The following is a 21,658-nucleotide window of genomic DNA, read 5'->3' on the forward strand; positions in this document are numbered from 1 at the left end:
AATTCTGCAATTCTGCAGGTACGGGAATAGACCTAGTGTAAACACAGTATCAAAGTGTGCATGTCAGAAACCGTGGATATCTCTATGAAAGTTGTACACTCAAAACTAAAGTTACCGGTTCAAAGGGTTGAAAGTATCCTTTTAAACGGTATAAGGCTTTCTAGTCAGAAATTTACCAATACATTCAAAGTATGTTTACATTACAGCTGGACGATTATTTGCATCAGGTTTCCTATCTCTTTCTGGCAAAAGTTTTTTGTCAGGCGACTTCTAGCTGGTTTTTTGACTGACTGCCCGATATGTCAGCCAACATACTTCGCAGGGCTGTGACAGCTCGAGCTCGATCATTGTTTGCATCAGGACACTGTGACGAGAAGTTCGTCATTTTTGAGTTAAATTGTATTTTTTTTTTCACTGGGCCTAGAAAGCCGTATTCGAGGATTACCCTTTGCAAAAGGGTACACTTTATCCTTTTAAAAGGGTGAAAACCACCCTTTGACTTCACCTCACTGGCTTTACCCTTTCAAAAGGGTTACTCCCTTTGCAGCGAGTACCACTAGTGCCGCCCTGGTTTTTATACAGGTAACTAATTAAATCTGTTGTGAGTTTTTGGATTGTGCTGATCGTGCTCGTGCGTGTGGCGTGTTTTTTTTTTAGTTTTTTTTAGTTTACCCACTGACGTCAGTGGTTTAACTCCATGTTGCACACACTCTCACTTGATTTTTTTTCTTGACCGGTTCCTTCCGAAAGGCTAGTCTGCAGCCGATCGGAAGGAAAGGGGTCAAAAAACAGCTTTACGAACAGCAGCACAAAGGAGAGGGAGCGATTTCTTGGGGCCTTTCTTCACTCTCTCTGACTTGCTCACGCTGCCGCTGCTGCCCATTTGATTTTTTTCTTGACCGGTTCCTTCCGAAGTCGACGGTAACATTTCAAAAGGCATCATGTACATTTTGACACTTTCTGGGTTATTGTATATTCTGAAAGTACTTCTAATAAGCTACCTCTCCACCAAAAATGAGCAAAAGTTACTTCAGTAAAGTCTGTTTAATCATGATTTTAAATAAAGTAACATAAACAAAATCTCTGCCATCAGCAGTACCTGTTTATATAGCCCTGTCAACCTGTCAAACAAAAGGCTACATAAACCTCGTGACGAAAAAAGCAACATGAAAAAAGCGCCATGTACATTCGGCGAAGAAAAACGAATCATAACAAAGCGCCCCCCTCAGTGACAGCAGGGTGATATCGACGTTGGTGATTTCAAAAGAAGTTATGTTTGTTTTTCTCAAATAAAATTACGGAAATAATGTTTTATTGAATATAGATGATCAAGTATCAACAAAAGCAACGTTTTTCATCGTTTGTTATCATTAGAACATCTTATTTTGCTTTTATATAAAAATGGTAATTGAAAATGGATGCTCAACATTCAAATGCGTTTTTCTCAAAACGCATGGTTTGTACATGATGCTTTTTGAAATGTTGGCATCGAAGTGCGTATACCGCTGAAGTGCGTAATCCGCTTAACTCAATCCAAATTCTGAAAAGGAATCTAATTAGAATCGTAGAATCGCAGCGCAACAAGTCAGAGAGGGTGAAGAAAAGCCCCAAGAAATCGCTCCCTCTGCTTTGTTCTGCTGTTCGTAAAGCTGTTTCTTGACCCCTTTCCTTCCGATCTGCATACTAGCTTTTAACTTCGCTCACCGGCTTATTCACTGAAAATTCACAATTTCAGTAAATATTAATAAATTTCAGGAAATCGAGGGAAGTGTGCATAGAGCGTGCATAAAATTATTCAATTTTTACTAGTTCCAGTTTAGTGTACCTTCTTCAAACTGTCATTCGTCCCACAACTGTCACTTTGCGAAAAGAAAATTTCGCAGAGAAAGCAGCGGTCCAGTGACCAGCAGTGAAAAGGACCCATATTTCCGTAGAAAAAACCGGTCCCGAGACGCACTTCGTCACCGGCCAGTGCCCCTTGTAGCGCCAGTGTAATCCATCCAGTTTCGGTGGCACCGCCGTCGAGGAAGCACCAGCAGGTTTGGCAAATTATTTGCGAATTTGTTCCGTCGCCGGGTGAAGGAGAAGAAGCAGGACCAGGACGGGGAACCGCGCGGAGACGACGTGTGACAGGAGGGAAATTTTTCTTTGGTAAGAACCTTGGCTTGGCGCTTGCTGCGATTTTCGCACCAGAAGAGAGAGAGCAGTGTTTGACATTGAGCTTGAAATTATTGTCAGCGCGCTTTGTTTACATTGTGCTAATTGATTTACTCATTGCCGGAAGTGTTCTGACTCAGCGGGATTTTTTTTTGCTGAACCCCTGGCTCGGGTTGAAGCCCTTTCGGTAGTAAACAAAGACGCGTCGGATAAGCGTCTCGTACTTAGCAGTTTCTGTGTCGTTGCAGGTTGAACCGTTTTCGGGAAATTCGTCAAAATTAGCGCAGAATCGAGAGTGCGTAAAATGTCCCTCAACACGGACTCGCCGGACGCGAAAAAGCCCTGCAAGGGCATCCTCAAGTCGTCCAGCAGCTTCGACAAGCGGGACTCGGCCGTGTCCGTGGCGGCCTCGGCGTAAGTTTCACAAACTTCTTCCCACAAAAACCGGTCACTTATCTCGAAAACCCCCTCATTCATTTCAGGGGCCACCGCAAGAGTGCCAAGTTCGACGAGCTGAACGTGCTGCAGACGTACCACCCGCCGGACAAGGACTACGGCCACATGAAGGTCGATGAACCGAAAACGCCGTACAACTACGTCGAGGAGGGGGACGTTGACCAGCTGGATGCGGAACTGCTGGCGGAAAAGTGAGTTTTCCACCTTGCGTGCTGATGTCATAATTCATTACTTTTTCCTCCCCCCTCGAGCGCGCGTTCTTGGCTGTGACGCGCGACAAAGATAGAACAGCGAAGAATATAGCGCCCTTTGGGAGATCGTTACGCGCGCTTGATTGCTGGCTGATTGCGCGAGCGAATCGAACGTTTTTGTTTTGGCTTGTTTGTTATGAGAATCCGGTGCGGTACGTGGCACGGGCGCGGGTTAATCCTAGATTAGAGGGAGAGATTGTTGGCAGGTCAGCGCCAGCAGTGATTAATAGTTTTGGCTATTGTTTGAGAATGTTTAGTGGTTTGGGGCAAACTTTGTGAACTTGTTCGATGGAGAGCACAGTACAAATTTGTTGGAAATAAGTGACAAAAATATTACTGAGGTGGTAGTTCTAATTGTGGGCAAAGCAAAAGTATCACATGGATGTAAAAAATGGCATCGAGTCAAGAACTTGGGACGGAATCTATACGAACCTTCAATCGGTGTTGTTCTGAAAATATAATTTAGAGTCTTCTTGAGTTTTCAAATCTAATAACCCCCCGATGGTATTTCGCCGAATTAAAGATCCCATCGCTAGGTTATATTCAAAACATGAGCTGTTTCTGACCACGGGCAGCATTTGAAGTTTGCATAAAAAATCGTTAAAACGTATGAAGAATTTTTTTTATTAAATTATTAAATTATTAAATTTAATAAATTATTAAATTATTAAATTATTAAATTATTAAATTTTTAAATTATTAAATTATTAAATTATTAAATTATTAAATTCAGGAGCAACATTTGAAAGGGGCGGTACGACATTGCTCTTACGGCCTTTCGTCCCATTTAAACGCGTGTAATGAAAGGCCGTAAGAGCAATGTCGTACCGCCTTTAAATGTTGCTCAGATAATAAATTATTAAATTATTAAATTATGAAATTATTAAATTATTGAATTATTAAATTATTAAATTATTAAATTATTAAATTATTAAAATATTAAATTATTAAATCATTAAATTATTAAATTATTAAATTATTAAATTATTAAATTATTAAATTATTAAATTATTAAATTATTAAATTATTAAATTATTAAATTATTAAATTATTAAATTATTAAATTATTAAATTATTAAATTATTAAATTATTAAATTATTAAATTATTAAATTATTAAATTATTAAATTATTAAATTATTAAATTATTATTAAATTATTAAATTATTAAATTATTAAATTATTAAATTATTAAATTATTAAATTATTAAATTATTAAATTATTAAATTATTAAATTATTAAATTATTAAATTATTAAATTATTAAATTATTAAATTATTAAATTGCTCTTACGGCCTTTCGTCCCATTTAAACGCGTGTAATGAAAGGCCGTAAGAGCAATGTCGTACCGCCCCTTTCAAATGTTGCTCCAGAATTATTAAATTATTAAATTATTAAATTATGAAATTATTAAATTATTGAATTATTAAATTATTAAATTATTAAATTATTAAATTATTAAAATATTAAATTATTAAATCATTAAATTATTAAATTATTAAATTATTAAATTATTAAATTATTAAATTATTAAATTATTAAATTATTAAATTATTAAATTATTAAATTATTAAATTATTAAATTATTAAATTATTAAATTATTAAATTATTAAATTATTAAATTATTAAATTATTAAATTATTAAATTATTAAATTATTAAATTATTAAATTATTAAATTATTAAATTATTAAATTATTAAATTATTAAATTATTAAATTATTAAATTATTAAATTATTAAATTATTAAATTATTAAATTATTAAATTATTAAATTATTAAATTATTAAATTATTAAATTATTAAATTATTAAATTATTAAATTATTAAATTATTAAATTATTAAATTATTAAATTATTAAATTATTAAATTATTAAATTATTAAATTATTAAATTATTAAATTATTAAATTATTAAATTATTAAATTATTAAATTATTAAATTATTAAATTATTAAATTATTAAATTATTAAATTATTAAATTATTAAATTATTAAATTATTTAATTATTAAATTATTTAATTATTAAATTATTAAATTATTAAATTATTAAATTATTAAATTATTAAATTATTAAATTATTAAATTATTAAATTATTAAATTTTTAATTACTAAATTATTAAATTATTAAATTATTAAATTATTAAATTATTAAATTATTAAATTATTAAATTATTAAATTATTAAATTATTAAATTATTAAATTATTAAATTATTAAATTATTAAATTATTAAATTATTAAATTATTAAATTATTAAATTATTAAATTATTAAATTATTAAATTATTAAATTATTAAATTATTAAATTATTAAATTATTAAATTATTAAATTATTAAATTATTAAATTATTAAATTATTAAATTATTAAATTATTAAATTATTAAATTATTAAATTATTAAATTATTAAATTATTAAATTATTAAATTATTAAATTATTAAATTATTAAATTATTAAATTATTAAATTATTAAATTATTAAATTATTAAATTATTAAATTATTAAATTATTAAACTATTAAATTATTAAATTATTAAATTATTAAATTATTAAATTATTAAATTATTAAATTATTAAATTATTAAATTATTAAATTATTAAATTATTAAATTATTAAATTATTAAATTATTTAATTATTTAATTATTAAATTATTAAATTATTAAATTATTAAATTATTAAATTATTAAATTATTAAATTATTAAATTATTAAATTATTAAATTATTAAATTATTAAATTATTAAATTATTAAATTACTAAATTATTAAATTATTAAATTATTAAATTATTAAATTATTAAATTATTAAATTATTAAATTATTAAATTATTAAATTATTAAATTATTAAATTATTAAATTACTAAATTATTAAATTATTAAATTATTAAATTATTAAATTATTAAATTATTAAATTATTAAATTATTAAATTATTAAATTATTAAATTATTAAATTATTAAATTATTAAATTATTAAATTATTAAATTATTAAATTATTAAATTATTAAATTATTAAATTATTAAATTATTAAATTATTAAATTATTAAATTATTAAATTATTAAATTATTAAATTATTAAATTATTAAATTATTAAATTATTAAATTATTAAATTATTAAATTATTAAATTATTAAATTATTAAATTATTAAATTATTAAATTATTAAATTATTAAATTACTAAATTATTAAATTATTAAATTATTAAATTATTAAATTATTAAATTATTAAATTATTAAATTATTAAATTATTAAATTATTATTAAATTATTAAATTATTAAATTATTAAATTATTAAATTATTTAATTATTAAATTATTAAATTATTAAATTATTAAATTATTAAATTATTAAATTATTAAATTATTAAATTATTAAATTATTAAATTATTAAATTATTAAATTATTAAATTATTAAATTATTAAATTATTAAATTATTAAATTATTAAATTATTAAATTACTAAATTATTAAATTATTAAATTATTAAATTATTAAATTATTAAATTATTAAATTATTAAATTATTAAATTATTAAATTATTAAATTATTAAATTATTAAATTATTAAATTATTAAATTATTAAATTACTAAATTATTAAATTATTAAATTATTAAATTATTAAATTATTAAATTATTAAATTATTAAATTATTAAATTATTAAATTATTAAATTATTAAATTATTAAATTATTAAATTATTAAATTATTAAATTATTAAATTATTAAATTATTAAATTATTAAATTATTAAATTATTAAATTATTAAATTATTAAATTATTAAATTATTAAATTATTAAATTATTAAATTATTAAATTATTAAATTATTAAATTATTAAATTATTAAATTATTAAATTATTAAATTATTAAATTATTAAATTATTAAATTACTAAATTATTAAATTATTAAATTATTAAATTATTAAATTATTAAATTATTAAATTATTAAATTATTAAATTATTAAATTATTAAATTATTAAATTATTAAATTATTAAATTATTAAATTATTAAATTATTAAATTATTAAATTATTAAATTATTAAATTACTAAATTATTAAATTATTAAATTATTAAATTATTAAATTATTAAATTATTAAATTATTAAATTATTAAATTATTAAATTATTAAATTATTAAATTATTAAATTATTAAATTATTAAATTATTAAATTATTAAATTATTAAATTATTAAATTATTAAATTATTAAATTATTAAATTATTAAATTATTAAATTATTAAATTATTAAATTATTAAATTATTAAATTATTAAATTATTAAATTATTAAATTATTAAATTATTAAATTATTAAATTATTAAATTATTAAATTATTAAATTATTTAATTATTTAATTATTAAATTATTAAATTATTAAATTATTAAATTATTAAATTATTAAATTATTAAATTATTAAATTATTAAATTATTAAATTATTAAATTATTAAATTATTAAATTATTAAATTATTAAATTACTAAATTATTAAATTATTAAATTATTAAATTATTAAATTATTAAATTATTAAATTATTAAATTATTAAATTATTAAATTATTAAATTATTAAATTATTAAATTATTAAATTATTAAATTATTAAATTATTAAATTATTAAATTACTAAATTATTAAATTATTAAATTATTAAATTATTAAATTATTAAATTATTAAATTATTAAATTATTAAATTATTAAATTATTAAATTATTAAATTATTAAATTATTAAATTATTAAATTATTAAATTATTAAATTATTAAATTATTAAATTATTAAATTATTAAATTATTAAATTATTAAATTATTAAATTATTAAATTATTTAATTATTTAATTATTAAATTATTAAATTATTAAATTATTAAATTATTAAATTATTAAATTATTAAATTATTAAATTATTAAATTATTAAATTATTAAATTATTAAATTATTAAATTATTAAATTATTAAATTATTAAATTATTAAATTATTAAATTATTTAATTATTAAATTATTAAATTATTAAATTATTAAATTATTAAATTATTAAATTATTAAATTATTAAATTATTAAATTATTAAATTATTAAATTATTAAATTATTAAATTATTAAATTATTAAATTATTAAATTATTAAATTATTAAATTATTAAATTATTAAATTATTAAATTATTAAATTATTAAATTATTAAATTATTAAATTATTAAATTATTAAATTATTAAATTATTAAATTATTAAATTATTAAATTAAATTATTAAATTATTAAATTATTAAATTATTAAATTATTAAATTATTAAATTATTAAATTATTAAATTATTAAATTATTAAATTATTAAATTATTAAATTATTAAATTATTAAATTATTAAATTATTAAATTATTAAATTATTAAATTATTAAATTATTAAATTATTAAATTATTAAATTATTAAATTATTAAATTATTAAATTATTAAATTATTAAATTATTAAATTTTAATTATTTAATTATTAAATTATTAAATTATTAAATTATTAAATTATTAAATTATTAAATTATTAAATTATTAAATTATTAAATTATTAAATTATTAAATTATTAAATTATTAAATTATTAAATTATTAAATTATTAAATTATTAAATTATTAAATTACTAAATTATTAAATTATTAAATTATTAAATTATTAAATTATTAAATTATTAAATTATTAAATTATTAAATTATTAAATTATTAAATTATTAAATTATTAAATTATTAAATTATTAAATTATTAAATTATTAAATTATTAAATTATTAAATTATTAAATTATTAAATTATTAAATTATTAAATTATTAAATTATTAAATTATTAAATTATTAAATTATTAAATTATTAAATTATTAAATTATTAAATTATTAAATTATTAAATTATTAAATTATTAAATTATTAAATTATTAAATTATTAAATTATTAAAATATTAAATTATTAAATTATTAAATTATTAAATTATTAAATTATTAAATTATTAAATTATTAAATTATTAAATTATTAAATTATTAAATTATTAAATTATTAAATTATTAAATTATTAAATTATTAAATTATTAAATTATTAAATTATTAAATTATTAAATTATTAAATTATTAAATTATTAAATTATTAAATTATTAAATTATTAAATTATTAAATTATTAAATTATTAAATTATTAAATTATTAAATTATTAAATTATTAAATTATTAAATTATTAAATTATTAAATTATTAAATTATTAAATTATTAAATTATTAAATTATTAAATTATTAAATTATTAAATTATTAAATTATTAAATTATTAAATTATTAAATTATTAAATTATTAAATTATTAAATTATTAAATTATTAAATTATTAAATTATTAAATTATTAAATTATTAAATTATTAAATTATTAAATTATTAAATTATTAAATTATTAAATTATTAAATTATTTAATTATTTAATTATTAAATTAAATTATTAAATTATTAAATTATTAAATTATTAAATTATTAAATTATTAAATTATTAAATTATTAAATTATTAAATTATTAAATTATTAAATTATTAAATTACTAAATTATTAAATTATTAAATTATTATTAAATTATTAAATTATTAAATTATTAAATTATTAAATTATTAAATTATTAAATTATTAAATTATTAAATTATAAAATTATTAAATTATTAAATTATTAAATTATTAAATTATTAAATTATTAAATTATTAAATTATTAAATTATTAAATTATTAAATTATTAAATTATTAAATTATTAAATTATTAAATTATTAAATTATTAAATTATTAAATTATTAAATTATTAAATTATTAAATTATTAAATTATTAAATTATTAAATTATTAAATTATTAAATTATTAAATTATTAAATTATTAAATTATTAAATTATTAAATTATTAAATTATTAAATTATTAAATTATTAAATTATTAAATTATTAAATTATTAAATTATTAAATTATTAAATTATTAAATTATTAAATTATTAAATTATTAAATTATTAAATTATTAAATTATTAAATTATTAAATTATTAAATTATTAAATTATTAAATTATTAAATTATTAAATTATTAAATTATTAAATTATTAAATTATTAAATTATTAAATTATTAAATTATTAAATTATTAAATTATTAAATTATTAAATTATTAAATTATTAAATTATTAAATTATTAAATTATTAAATTATTAAATTATTAAATTATTAAATTATTAAATTATTAAATTATTAAATTATTAAATTATTAAATTATTAAATTATTAAATTATTAAATTATTAAATTATTAAATTATTAAATTATTAAATTATTAAATTATTAAATTATTAAATTATTAAATTATTAAATTATTAAATTATTAAATTATTAAATTATTAAATTATTAAATTATTAAATTATTAAATTATTAAATTATTAAATTATTAAATTATTAAATTATTAAATTATTAAATTATTAAATTATTAAATTATTTAATTATTTAATTATTTAATTATTTAATTATTTAATTATTTAATTATTAAATTATTAAATTATTAAATTATTAAATTATTAAATTATTAAATTATTAAATTATTAAATTATTAAATTATTAAATTATTAAATTATTAAATTATTAAATTATTGAATTATTAAATTATTAAATTATTAAATTATTAAATTATTAAATTATTAAATTATTAAATTTTTAAATTATTAAATTATTAAATTAATAAATTATTAAATTATTAAATTATTAAATTTTAAATTATTAAATTATTAAATTAATAAATTATTAAATTATTAAATTATTAAATTATTAAATTTTTAAATTATTAAATTATTAAATTATTAAATTATTAAAGTATTAAATTATTAAATTATTAAATTATTAAATTATTAAATTATTAAATTATTAAATTATTAAATTATTAAATTATTAAATTATTAAATTATTTAGTGATTAAATTATTAATAATAATCCTTTATTTTTCCAGACTCCGCGTGGCGGCCAACTCCCGCAGCGATTCTGTCTCCGAAGAGGAGGAACCGTCCTCCGACGAGGAACAGGAGGAACTGACCGAGGAGGAGCGAAAACGACGGGGCGAGTTTGAACGGCGCCGGAAAGCGCACTACAACGAGTTCGAAGCCGTCAAGCTGGCCCGGAAGCTGATCGAGGAGGAGGACGAAGATGACGGCGAGGATGGTGGCGGCGGCGGCGGCTGCGAGGACAAGGATAGCAGTAAAAACAGCAGCGGCGACCAGCCCCAAAAGATGGAGGTCGAAGACGTGGACGAGGTGGACCGGAAGAATGGCCAGGACCAGGCGGCCACCAGCAGTCAACAGCCAGTCGCAGGTACCGTTTTGCCGGAGGCCGATGAGGTTTAGAACCTTGTTTTGAAAGGCGCGTGGCCACGAGAGATGCGGGAGGGGGAGCGAAAGTTTTGTTTCTTTCATTTTCTTGTCCCGATGCGCTCGTTATTTCTATTTTGTGTAAGCGTATCATAACATAATACATATATTTATACATTTTTGTACACCAATTTACGTAACGCGTACGATTATGTTAGTTGCCTTGATTTAATTGCTTCTTTCTTTTTTATCTATCTTTTCCTCTTTCTTTCTATCTCTTTCTTTACTCTTACTATCTCTAATTGTGTCCGTACTTTGTCCGTCGTCCGTTGTCCGTCCGTCCACTAGTTTCACCGGAAATGTCTCTCGAGCGCGAGCCGAGCGTGGTCCGGGATCGGTTCGAGGTCGTCGTCGTGGACTACAGCTCCCACCGGGGCAGCATCCACGAGGACACGCGGTCGATCCGGGTCACGCGGCGCTCCGTCTACATCTACATCGGGATCACGTTGATCATTCTAACCGTGCTGTTCACCCTCCTGGTTGTATTTGTGTTCCCCTTCTGATTGTGTTTTCCTTCTTTTGGGTTCACTCTGAGTTCTTCCATTCTGCTAACCTTCCTAACTAAAAAAAAGGAGAAACTAACAACAAAACACGAGTGAGACTCACCGTCAAATTGATCTTGATCGTCAGCAGGAAACCACTACCGTGACTAGTTAATGGTCCTAGATTTTAAGTTGTTTAGTGTAACACACACACACACCTACTATTACTAAATTACACACACTCACAGATCACACTACACACCTCTAGGTTTAGGGAGAAGAAGAAGACGTGTTGGTTTTTGGTGGAGAAAATGTCGAAGAAGGCGCAGCGCCGGAAGGAACTCACCGATCCGAATCCAACAACCCCGAGATAATACGCTTGGACTCACGAACATTAATACAGTCAATATTTTTGTATCTACTAGATGAGAGAAGAGAGTTGTAGGCGTTGGAGCAGCGCTGAAAAAGTTGCGCGATTGTTGTTGTAATGTTGTGTGAAAAAAAAGTGTTTAGGAAAAACAAAGTTAGATTTCATGTGTTGCCTTTTTTGATTTCAGCCTGCGATCAATGGTGATAGTCCAGTGAGCCAAAAACGTAGATTTTCTTAACTGGAATTCTAAACTGGATATTTCAATAAAACACATTTTTTTGACCACCTCCGTGAGTGATGCCTTTCTCACAAAATCAATTACAAAAGCATTCTGTTTGTGTTTGATTACGTCTTAATGCTTGCAATAAAAGCTTTGAAAAGGTAGTTTTTTACATCCACCACAGCCGAGTCCGATCTGTTGAATTTTTGTCTGAAAATCAACCCTTTTTTACATCCACCAGAATTGTTTGTTTGCTTAACTTTTGAACACCGAAATTAAACTTTGCAATTTTCAATAACAGTTTGCGGGACACGAAACCGACAGAATGGAACAAATCCGGATAAAATTGGTGCATGCCATTAAAGTATCTTAAAACATATTCTGGTCAAACTTGGTATCCTTTGTGCCAAATTGTAGTAGGCCATGCTAACTACCAGCACTCTCAGTAAAGTTCGTTGCCGGCTACCCAACACGTCGGGCGCAATAAAGCCACAATTGGGTACTAAAGTCCTATGTCAATTTTTATGTACAACGGTAAAAAACACGATTAAAAACCATTTCTGATCACTTTTTTCATTTTAATGCAATTTTTTTTTTTGACAAGACAACATTTTTTCGATGGATCAACTATGGTCCCCTTGGAACGAGCTGTCAAGTAGGAGCTTTTCTGTCAAGAAGGACCGCGAGGTTAATTTTTCAAAATTGATTTAAAAATCCATTTTAAACTCTTTGTGCTCGTACAAAGGGTCATTGTACTCAGAAAAATAAGCTTTATCGCTGTAAACAATAATATCAGCAATCTAAGCTTCATTTTAGGACCCAATTACTGAACAAAAACTGTCTTTCACTGTAGCCTAGCAACGGCTACAACAATAGTAAACAAAGGATAACAATTTATGCAAGTCCGACTATTTGTCCATCTCATAGTCAATCACATGAATTACCCCATTATCGGTTTTCCGCCGGGAACCGTGGTGTAAGGGTAAGCGTGGTTGCCTCTCACCCAGTCGGCTTGGGTTCGATCCCAGATAGTTGGCATTTTTCGATTTTTTAGGAAATTGAATATTTCCCGAGCCAGTTTGACATTATTATTATTATTATATATATAAAAAATTACGAAGGTTTTGTTCGAACGCGAATCAGTTCAATACGGAGCGTCGGATCGGAGCGCTTTTTGTTGCGTTGCATTCGTATAAGTCCAAGCAAGGTTCTTACGCCAAAAAGTGACAACTTTGGCCTCTCTGGAACGGATTCCGGAAAGTCTACAGATTGTATGGGAAAAGTTACGTAAAATCAAATTTTAATCACAGGAGGCTGAAAAGCAGACAAGCTAAAAACGTCAACAAACGAAAAACAAAAAGAAGAAAATTGTAGGGTAAGGCTTGTTTTATATTATTTTGCAGATGCAATAATTTGAAATTTGTTTGGTTGAATCTTTAAGAAAAATAAAATAAAAAAGCAGAAAAAAATCATTTCACTTGATAAATTTGTTTTAATATTTGGAAAACAATTCCAACGTTTTTTTTTGTGTGGTAAATATTTTAAAATTTTAAGACAATCCAAAATTATTGATTTCTGTAATCTTATTCGTGAGAATGAGTAAAGTTGGAAATGCAAATTCACCGGCTCTTTGAACCCTGAGAAAAAAAAGTTGGAAATGCCTTTTCATTGCAACTTAGGATAGTCGCATCTGTTTTGGATCTACCTTGTTGTAGGTGATTTTCGACATCCTTCCGGATTGAATGCAATAAGAATAATCCAAATCGGTTGAGTTTTCGCCGGATGCAGTTGCATTTACAACTTGTTCTACCTCCTTGGTACTTCGCGTAAGTTTGGACCCTTGTTTTCAAATATCGGACAAAATGAACATGAAATAAAATACGAACGTTTGCCGTTCTCATTGGAATAAAATGAAAAACTTTTTTACGTTCTGAAAATATAAAAAAAGGAATTGCAATTGTTTCGGTTATTACAAAAAAGTGTAATGAAGATGGTTCTTTGCATAAGCCGAGTGGCAAAGCTAATAAAAACGGATATTTTATTTAAAAAAACATTTCAATAAAATATAAAAATCTGATATTATAAAATGTATTGACAGAATAATAACTAGGGGAACATCATTGGCATTCAATTACAGTTCATAAAAAGCGTTTTCAACTGAAATCGAGTGATAAGCAGCTCAATAGGAAGTGAGCAAGCAAGTTGCTATCAAAAGTTTTGCGAAATTAGTTTTTTAAATAGTGAAAACCAGCAAATTGGATGGAGTTATGAGCGAGAGCTTAACCTGCCAAACATACGAGAATTTCCCCTATTATAATGTTTGAATCACTCTCACTCACTGATTTTTTTAAATGTTTGTTTGAATCAATATTATCAGTGCTTTTATTTTTTATGTTGCTTTTCGAAACATGTTGATATGTTTTTTTTTACGAAAGTTGTTTGATTTATTTGGAATTTATTTAGAAATTTTACCCGATGATTGACCCCGATGATGATGAAATGAGTACTGAAAAGTTGAACTTTTCAGCAATTGTATTGAAAAGTAACATTTTTCATTTTTTTTTGTATTGAACGATGAATTTACTTAACACATGGATGTTTGACACAAAATTCCATTGAAAAAGCGCTTTCGGAATTACAAAAAAAAAAAGTTAGCTGCAAAACTTGATGTTGTCACACACGGTAAACTGCCGTTCTACGCTTAATTGTCCCATACAATTTTAGGTCGATTTTGACTTTTTGTCATTTTTATGTTTAATTTATCGTATACTTTTCTAAACAAATTCTCCATACATATTTTGAATAATTCAAAGCGTGTAGCGTGTTTCTTATCTGGTCGGTGTAATATTCGAAATTATAACAAATAAATAGTCATTTTTAGCTCACCGTTCCAAATTAATTTTGTTTTCCCAAATCTGTGAATCGGACTGTGTGAGAAAACAAGTGCAGTCTGTTACTGTCGCTGCAGTATTTTACATGTATACAGAAAGTGGAAGGAAGCCGTCGAACAAAATCTAATACTTATCAGAACCCAACAGAAAATGTGTAAAGTCAGCAAAAATAGGCTTTTTAAATTTTTCCTTATTTTACGCGCTGATTACATAAAACTTCCGTAGGAAAATAATTTAAATTAAAAAAAAAAAAAACAACACCGCAAAACGATATCAAAAAATAGTTTCACCGGTGGAAGAAAGCAAAAGAAAAATTCAACGTCTCTCAAAATGATAGTTTGAAACAATAGAAATAACAACAACAACAGCAACAACAACAAGCAAATGAAGCAATCCAGCAAAATAAGAAAGAAGAAAAAAATCTAATAATTATTATTAAAGGAAGAAAAAATAAACGCTGCATCGTTATAAAACAATGGTTATTTATACATAAGTGAGTCACACACAAGCAAAATCGTACATATATATACTAAAACACTAACGCAAGCAAGATAAGTAAATTAAAAACAATTTAGCATCAAAAAAAGTAACATTTAAGCGAATGAGATACGGAAAACTTTGAATCAAAAAAATGAATCTATTTCAAAAGGTAAACGTTTTGTTCCAAAAGCCAACTACTGCGCGCTAAATGTAGTGAAAATTATTAAAATTGAAGTGAAAAAAAAAGTGGGGTTAGTTTCGTGTGCCCGCGTAGAAGAGAGAAAATTATAGCAGAAGGATTTGAAACTTTAGCCGAGAATCGAGTGTGAATTTTAAATGATAATTTATTTATTACGCAGTTTTTTTTCTAGGTTATCAAAATGCAAGAAACAGCAAATAATTAAGGGTAAAAACATTGATACATTTTACTTTTAACGCCTATTCAGATGAGTATAGTAGCAAGAAAGAAAAAAAGCAAAAACAATAGAACGAGGTGAGTGCGTATATATTTTAGGGGTCCTTTTTTGCTCCGGCGCCAGCTGAAGGTGTTTTGTCACTGGCGTCATCTCCCAAAATGCAGTTATAAAATAAAATAGGCAAAACAAAAAATACAAAAGTAAAATCAAGAAAACAAAATACGCTAAAAACAATTGTGAGATATTAAACTAAAAGAATAAAGTTAGCCACCCAGCTGGTGAATTTGTAAAATGTAAGAGTTATTTAAAATTACCCTTATTCGGAACTATGATGAACAATAAAAAAAACTCTAAATTGAATGCAAGGAGAGGATCGTGGTCGTGTTTACCTGTTTTGTTTTTGTTTAAAAAAATGGGCGGAAGGAAGTCGATCAAACTTTTTCGATTGCAATGTGCTGTCTACCGAGAGGGAAAACTAATTTACTGCGAGTCGATTGATGGGTGAGTGTGTCCGTCCGTCCGTTCGGTCAATCGAGTCCCGATTGTTTGGGAACGGAAAGTTTTTCGACAATTTTGGTGCTGAGGTGAGGCATGCGGGATATTTTCAATTTTGGGAAAGTTAATTGAAAGCTGGGATAATTACTCGACCGAGTGTGGATAGTTTTGAGTTTAAGGATGGGGGAGATTAGCAGAGTTTGCTGGAATCATCGGATGGAAGGTGAGTTGTTTAAGTGGTTTTTGGAAAAGTTACAAAACAAAGTTGATACTACCGAGTAGCTGCACTTTATTTTTTATCATTTGAGCAATTCTCTCAGATTTCGGTCATTCGATTTTTTTTTGTATTTTTTAATCCGATTGAAACTTTTTTATGCCTTCGGTATGCCCAAAGAAGCCATTTTGCATCATTAGTTTGTCCATATAATTTTCCATACAAATTTGGCAGCTGGCCATACAAAAATGATGTGTGTGTGTGTGCAACCAACCAAACGGGACCACGCGGTCGCTTCTTACACGCAGAAAAATAAGGCATATTTGAATCAACAAAACATTTTGTTGATTTGAAAATCAAGATTTTTGTTGAATCAACGCTAAACGTCAAAGCAACTTTTTCAAAACAACAAAAGATTTTTGTGGAATTGAGAAAATCAAGGTTTGTTTCAACGCAAAATCGGCGTTGATTATATTCAACAAAATTTTTGTTGAAACAAACCTCGTACAGGCTGATTCTACAAAACATTTTTCTGCGTGTACAAATTGAGTTGTTTCCATGTATTTTTAGATCTTCATTCTATACATACAAATAACTCGCATAGGCATTTGGAAGATGTTAGCTCTGCCGAGCTTCGGTGACCCATTTCTACGCTGGCTAGCCGAGCGCGAGGTCCCTCAGCTTTTATCGACAAGCCCCGCCCTGAAGAACGTTTGCACCAATCGGGTTCAAACGTTATTTAGAACTTCCGAACCCTTGTCAAATGGACAAGGACCCAGCGCGTATATAGTTTGATAGTAACAGTATTCCTAATTCCAGGCGTCGCTCACCAAACCGTGATGGCCTAGTGGTTAGCATTTTTGCTTACCAATCCAAAGGACGGGGGATCAAAGCCCGACTCGGGCGGCTTTGATTTTTCGTTCATGTTCAGTGTTTCAAGATTAATATTTCCTATACTTTCTCGTTGGGAGCAGATGGGAATCGAACCCAGGACCATTCGCTTAGAAAGCGAACACCGTAACCAGTCAGCCACGGCCGCTCCTCAGCTGGCCATACAAAAATGATGTATGAAAATTCAAAAATCTGTATCTTTTGAAGGAATTTTTTTAACGTTTTGGTGTCTTGGGCAAAGTTGTAGGTATGGATATGGACTACACTGAAAAATAAATGATACACGGTAAAAACATTTTTGGTGATTTTTTATTTAACTTTTTGTCACTAAAACTTGATTTGCATAAAAACACTATTTTTAATTTTTTTTTATTTTTTTATATGTGAGCAGTTCTCTACGGAATCGGTCTTTTTTCTTTAATTTTAATTTTTGTATTTTTTAATCCGGCTGAAACTTTTTTGGTGCCTTCGGTATGCCCAAAGAAGCCAATTTGCATCATTAGTTTGTCCCTATAATTTTCCATACAAATTTGGCAGCTGTTCATACAAAAATGATATGTGAAAATTCAAAAATCTGTATCTTTTGAAGGAATTTTTTGATCGAGTTGGTGTCTTCGGCAAAGTTGTAGGTATGGATATGGACTACACTGAAAAAAAAATGCTATACGGTAAAAAAATTTTTGGTGATTTTTTATTTAACTTTTTGTCACTAAAACTTGATTTGCATCGAATCGAATGACCGAAAACTCAGAGAATTGCTCATGTTTTAGAGGACATCAAATGTCAACTTTTCAGAAATTTCCAGGTTGTGCAAAAAATCGTTGAGCGAGTTATGAATTTTTTTAATCAATACTGATTTTTTTCAAAAAATCGAAAAATTGGTCGCAAAAATTTTTCAACTTCATTTTTAGATAAAAAATCAAATTTTCAATCAAAAAGTACTTAAGTGAAATTTTCATAAAGTGCACCGTTTTCAATTTAAATCCATTTTTAGGTGACTTTTTTGAACATAGTCGCGGTTTTTCATTTTTTTAAATTAGTGCACATGTTTGCCCACTTTAAAAAAAATATATTTTTGAAAAGCTGAGAAAATTCTCTATATTTTGCATTTTTGAATTTTGTTGATACGACCCTTAGTTGCTGAGATATTGCCATGCAAAGGTTTAAAAACAGGAAAATTGATTTTTTCTAAGTCCCACCCAAACAACACATCATTTTCTAATGTCGATATCTCAGCAACTAATGGTCCGATTTTCAATGTTAAAATATGAAACAGTCGTGAAATTTTCCGATCTTTTCGAAAAAAAATATTTTCAAAATTTTTAAACCAAGACTAACATTTCAAAAGGGCCAAACATTCAATATTATTATTTTTTCACTATTTTAATTTAATTATTTCTAATTTTGAATCAATTGATTGGAAGCATTTTTAAACAAAACTGTTTGACAAATCGATTCCCGTGTTTCTCTTGTTGTATCTAGAAAGGAATCCCAGCAAATTTATCTGAGCTGAAACTTGAAAAAAAAAACTGATAGATGTATTTTTTCAGGATTGAAATTACGTAACTTCATTTTTTTAAACAACTAAACTGCAAATTTGACCCATCATTCAAAGACTTTGGGCAACCCATGCTCTTAAACTTTTTTTTTATGTGTTCGGGTTAATAGTGTTGATTTTAATTTACCGTAAAAACTTGACTAGCCAATAAAATTTAAACGTTTCTCGTGTTCAAGGAAAAACAATTGGAAAACTTTTTAGCTTTTTGAGAATTTAATGAAAAACTAATATAGTCAAAATGATAAAATTGATTCAAGACGTTTTTTAAATAAATATCATCTTTAAAAATTACGCATAAAATTGGAGGTAAAATTCTTATCTAACTGGATTTTTCATTGGAAAAAATGATAAAATTAAAATGCTGACAAATTGTTAAATCAACACGGTTTTTTTTAAATTAAATACCAAGTACACGACATTTTAAACGAAACTCTATTAAAAAATGCTCTTCTGTTCTCAAGCGTTTCTGGAAAGAAATTTAATAATAAAATTTAAAATTTAGTATTTAAAAAAAAACTTTTTGCCATTCTCTTTTCTTTTCCTTTTGAAAACAAAGAACAAAAAGTCAATGTTTATTCAGCAAATCCCCACGAAAACAGCATGATTCGAAAAAAAGTTCTCCGAGCGGGCTCAATAATTTACTGGGGGTCCCTTGGCCAAAATAATTAGACCCGTATTTTTTTGTTTGACCATTAAGGTGAACAAAGCCGTGTTAGGGTGGTTCGAAAAATTGCAATTTTCGTAATTTTTCACAAAAACCACTTTTTGCAAAAAATCATATCTCCGCGCCATTCAATCCGATTTTAGCTGTCTTAGACGCACGTCTGAAAATATTTTTACCTGATTCCTCGGAAAATTTTACACAACATATCAATAAATGGTGATGTTATGTTTTCAATTTACTGAGATACGATTTAAAAAATAAAAAATAAAAACTGGGTTTTTCGACACGCCACGCGCAAAAATGGGAAAATGACGAAAACGACAAAAAATCGACTTTTTTCACTTAAACTGCGATAACATGAAAATTTCAGCGATGACCTATACATGTTAGGGTACCAAAAGTTGCGTATTTGAATTGCCATGATGATACCGTAAAACGGGGTGACTTTGATAGCCGGGGTGACTTTGATAGGTTTGAGATTTTTCCGCAAAATGAAGAGTACAAATTAAATACGTACGGAATGGTTTAGAATCAAACTGACCATGGTAGAGAAGTACTCAAAGTACCTCAAGAAGAACTTTTCATAACATTTTGAAAGGTTTAAAAAGTTAGTTAACTATTATTAAGAAAATGTTGATGAAAGGCATTATTTCAAACTCCTCAAAGTGTCATGATTTTCTCAATGAGCATAATTTTGAATCGGAAAATGGAATACATTTTCGGTTTTTTTGGACAATTTTCCACTAGGAGAAGGTAAACTAATTTTGTAAATATTAAATAAAATGTGTTTTTGAAACAAAATTGAAAAAAATCTTCAAATTTATAGGCAATTTCAATCGAACAAATTTCATAGTAAATGTGAAACTTGTGATTCGTGCTTCGAATTCAGTTTAAAATGTAATATTAATCGATAATTTTATGAACAATAGATTTAACGAATTTCAGGCACAATTCCGACTTTTTAACAACTTAACCTAAAATTTATATGTATTTTGTTAAAAAGCCTTAAAACTTAGTTAACTTAATATAAACATTGATTTTTTCTTGAAAACTATGTTATCAACTTTAGTGATGGTTCATTTAACGTAGAAATGAAGTTTGAACACCTATAATCTGATTTTATCAAGAAAAACTATGACTATCAAAGTCACCCCGGAATTTAAAATGAATTTTTAACGTAACTATTTTTCTGAGCATTATAGAAAAATAACTTTTTCAAGAAATAGTGCATGAACTTTGTGTGGCCTACCCCAGTACATGTTTTAAAAATAATTATCTTGAGAAAAACCTTTCCAGTTGGGAAATATTCCAAAAATAAATTGAAATCCTATCAAAGTCACCCCGGTTTACGGTACCAATTTTAGTAGTTTTCAGTTTACCGAAAATAAATAAATAAATAAATTTAATGATCTAAGTAAAGCTTTGTAGAAGAATCCTGATTTGGTACAACAATCTGTAAATTAATTTTGAAACGAATCCCCCAAGACATAGATAAATCAATTGACAAGTAAATGCTTAATTTTTTTTAAAAGATTGGTTCGTAATGGAAACTTACAAACATAATGCAACTCCATCAAACTGTTGAACTTCCATCAAAGTACACTGCGCCCCCACCGAAACGTGGGGGAAAACTTCGACTTCCTCTTTATCTTTTCATACGCCAACTGTGGGAGCAAAGCGTGCGTTTGTCGTTCTGAT

The 21,658-nt window shown here is 25.0% G+C and overlaps 1 protein-coding gene across 4 annotated transcripts; it reads left to right on the forward strand.

The window, feature by feature from the left end:
- The first annotated feature begins 1,839 nt into the window (after nucleotides 1-1,839).
- On the forward strand, nucleotides 1,840-11,451 carry LOC6031094 (protein phosphatase inhibitor 2). 4 transcript variants are annotated; one of them, XM_038264330.1, is made up of 5 exons: nucleotides 1,840-2,055; nucleotides 2,138-2,151; nucleotides 2,406-2,571; nucleotides 2,640-2,804; nucleotides 10,865-11,451. In XM_038264330.1, the coding sequence occupies exons 3-5, from the start codon at nucleotides 2,462-2,464 to the stop codon at nucleotides 11,253-11,255; spliced, it is 666 nt and encodes a 221-aa protein (XP_038120258.1). In that variant the 5' UTR covers nucleotides 1,840-2,055; nucleotides 2,138-2,151; nucleotides 2,406-2,461; the 3' UTR covers nucleotides 11,256-11,451. The 4 variants fall into 4 exon arrangements, with proteins under 4 accessions (XP_038120258.1, XP_038120256.1, XP_038120257.1 ...); XM_038264328.1 differs by having other exon boundaries at nucleotides 1,840-2,151; XM_038264329.1 differs by lacking the exon at nucleotides 2,138-2,151 and having other exon boundaries at nucleotides 1,840-2,039.
- The last annotated feature ends 10,207 nt before the right edge of the window (nucleotides 11,452-21,658 follow it).

The sequence above is a fragment of the Culex quinquefasciatus genome, chromosome 3, assembly GCF_015732765.1.
Source record: "Culex quinquefasciatus strain JHB chromosome 3, VPISU_Cqui_1.0_pri_paternal, whole genome shotgun sequence".
Classification (NCBI taxonomy): domain Eukaryota; kingdom Metazoa; phylum Arthropoda; class Insecta; order Diptera; family Culicidae; genus Culex; species Culex quinquefasciatus.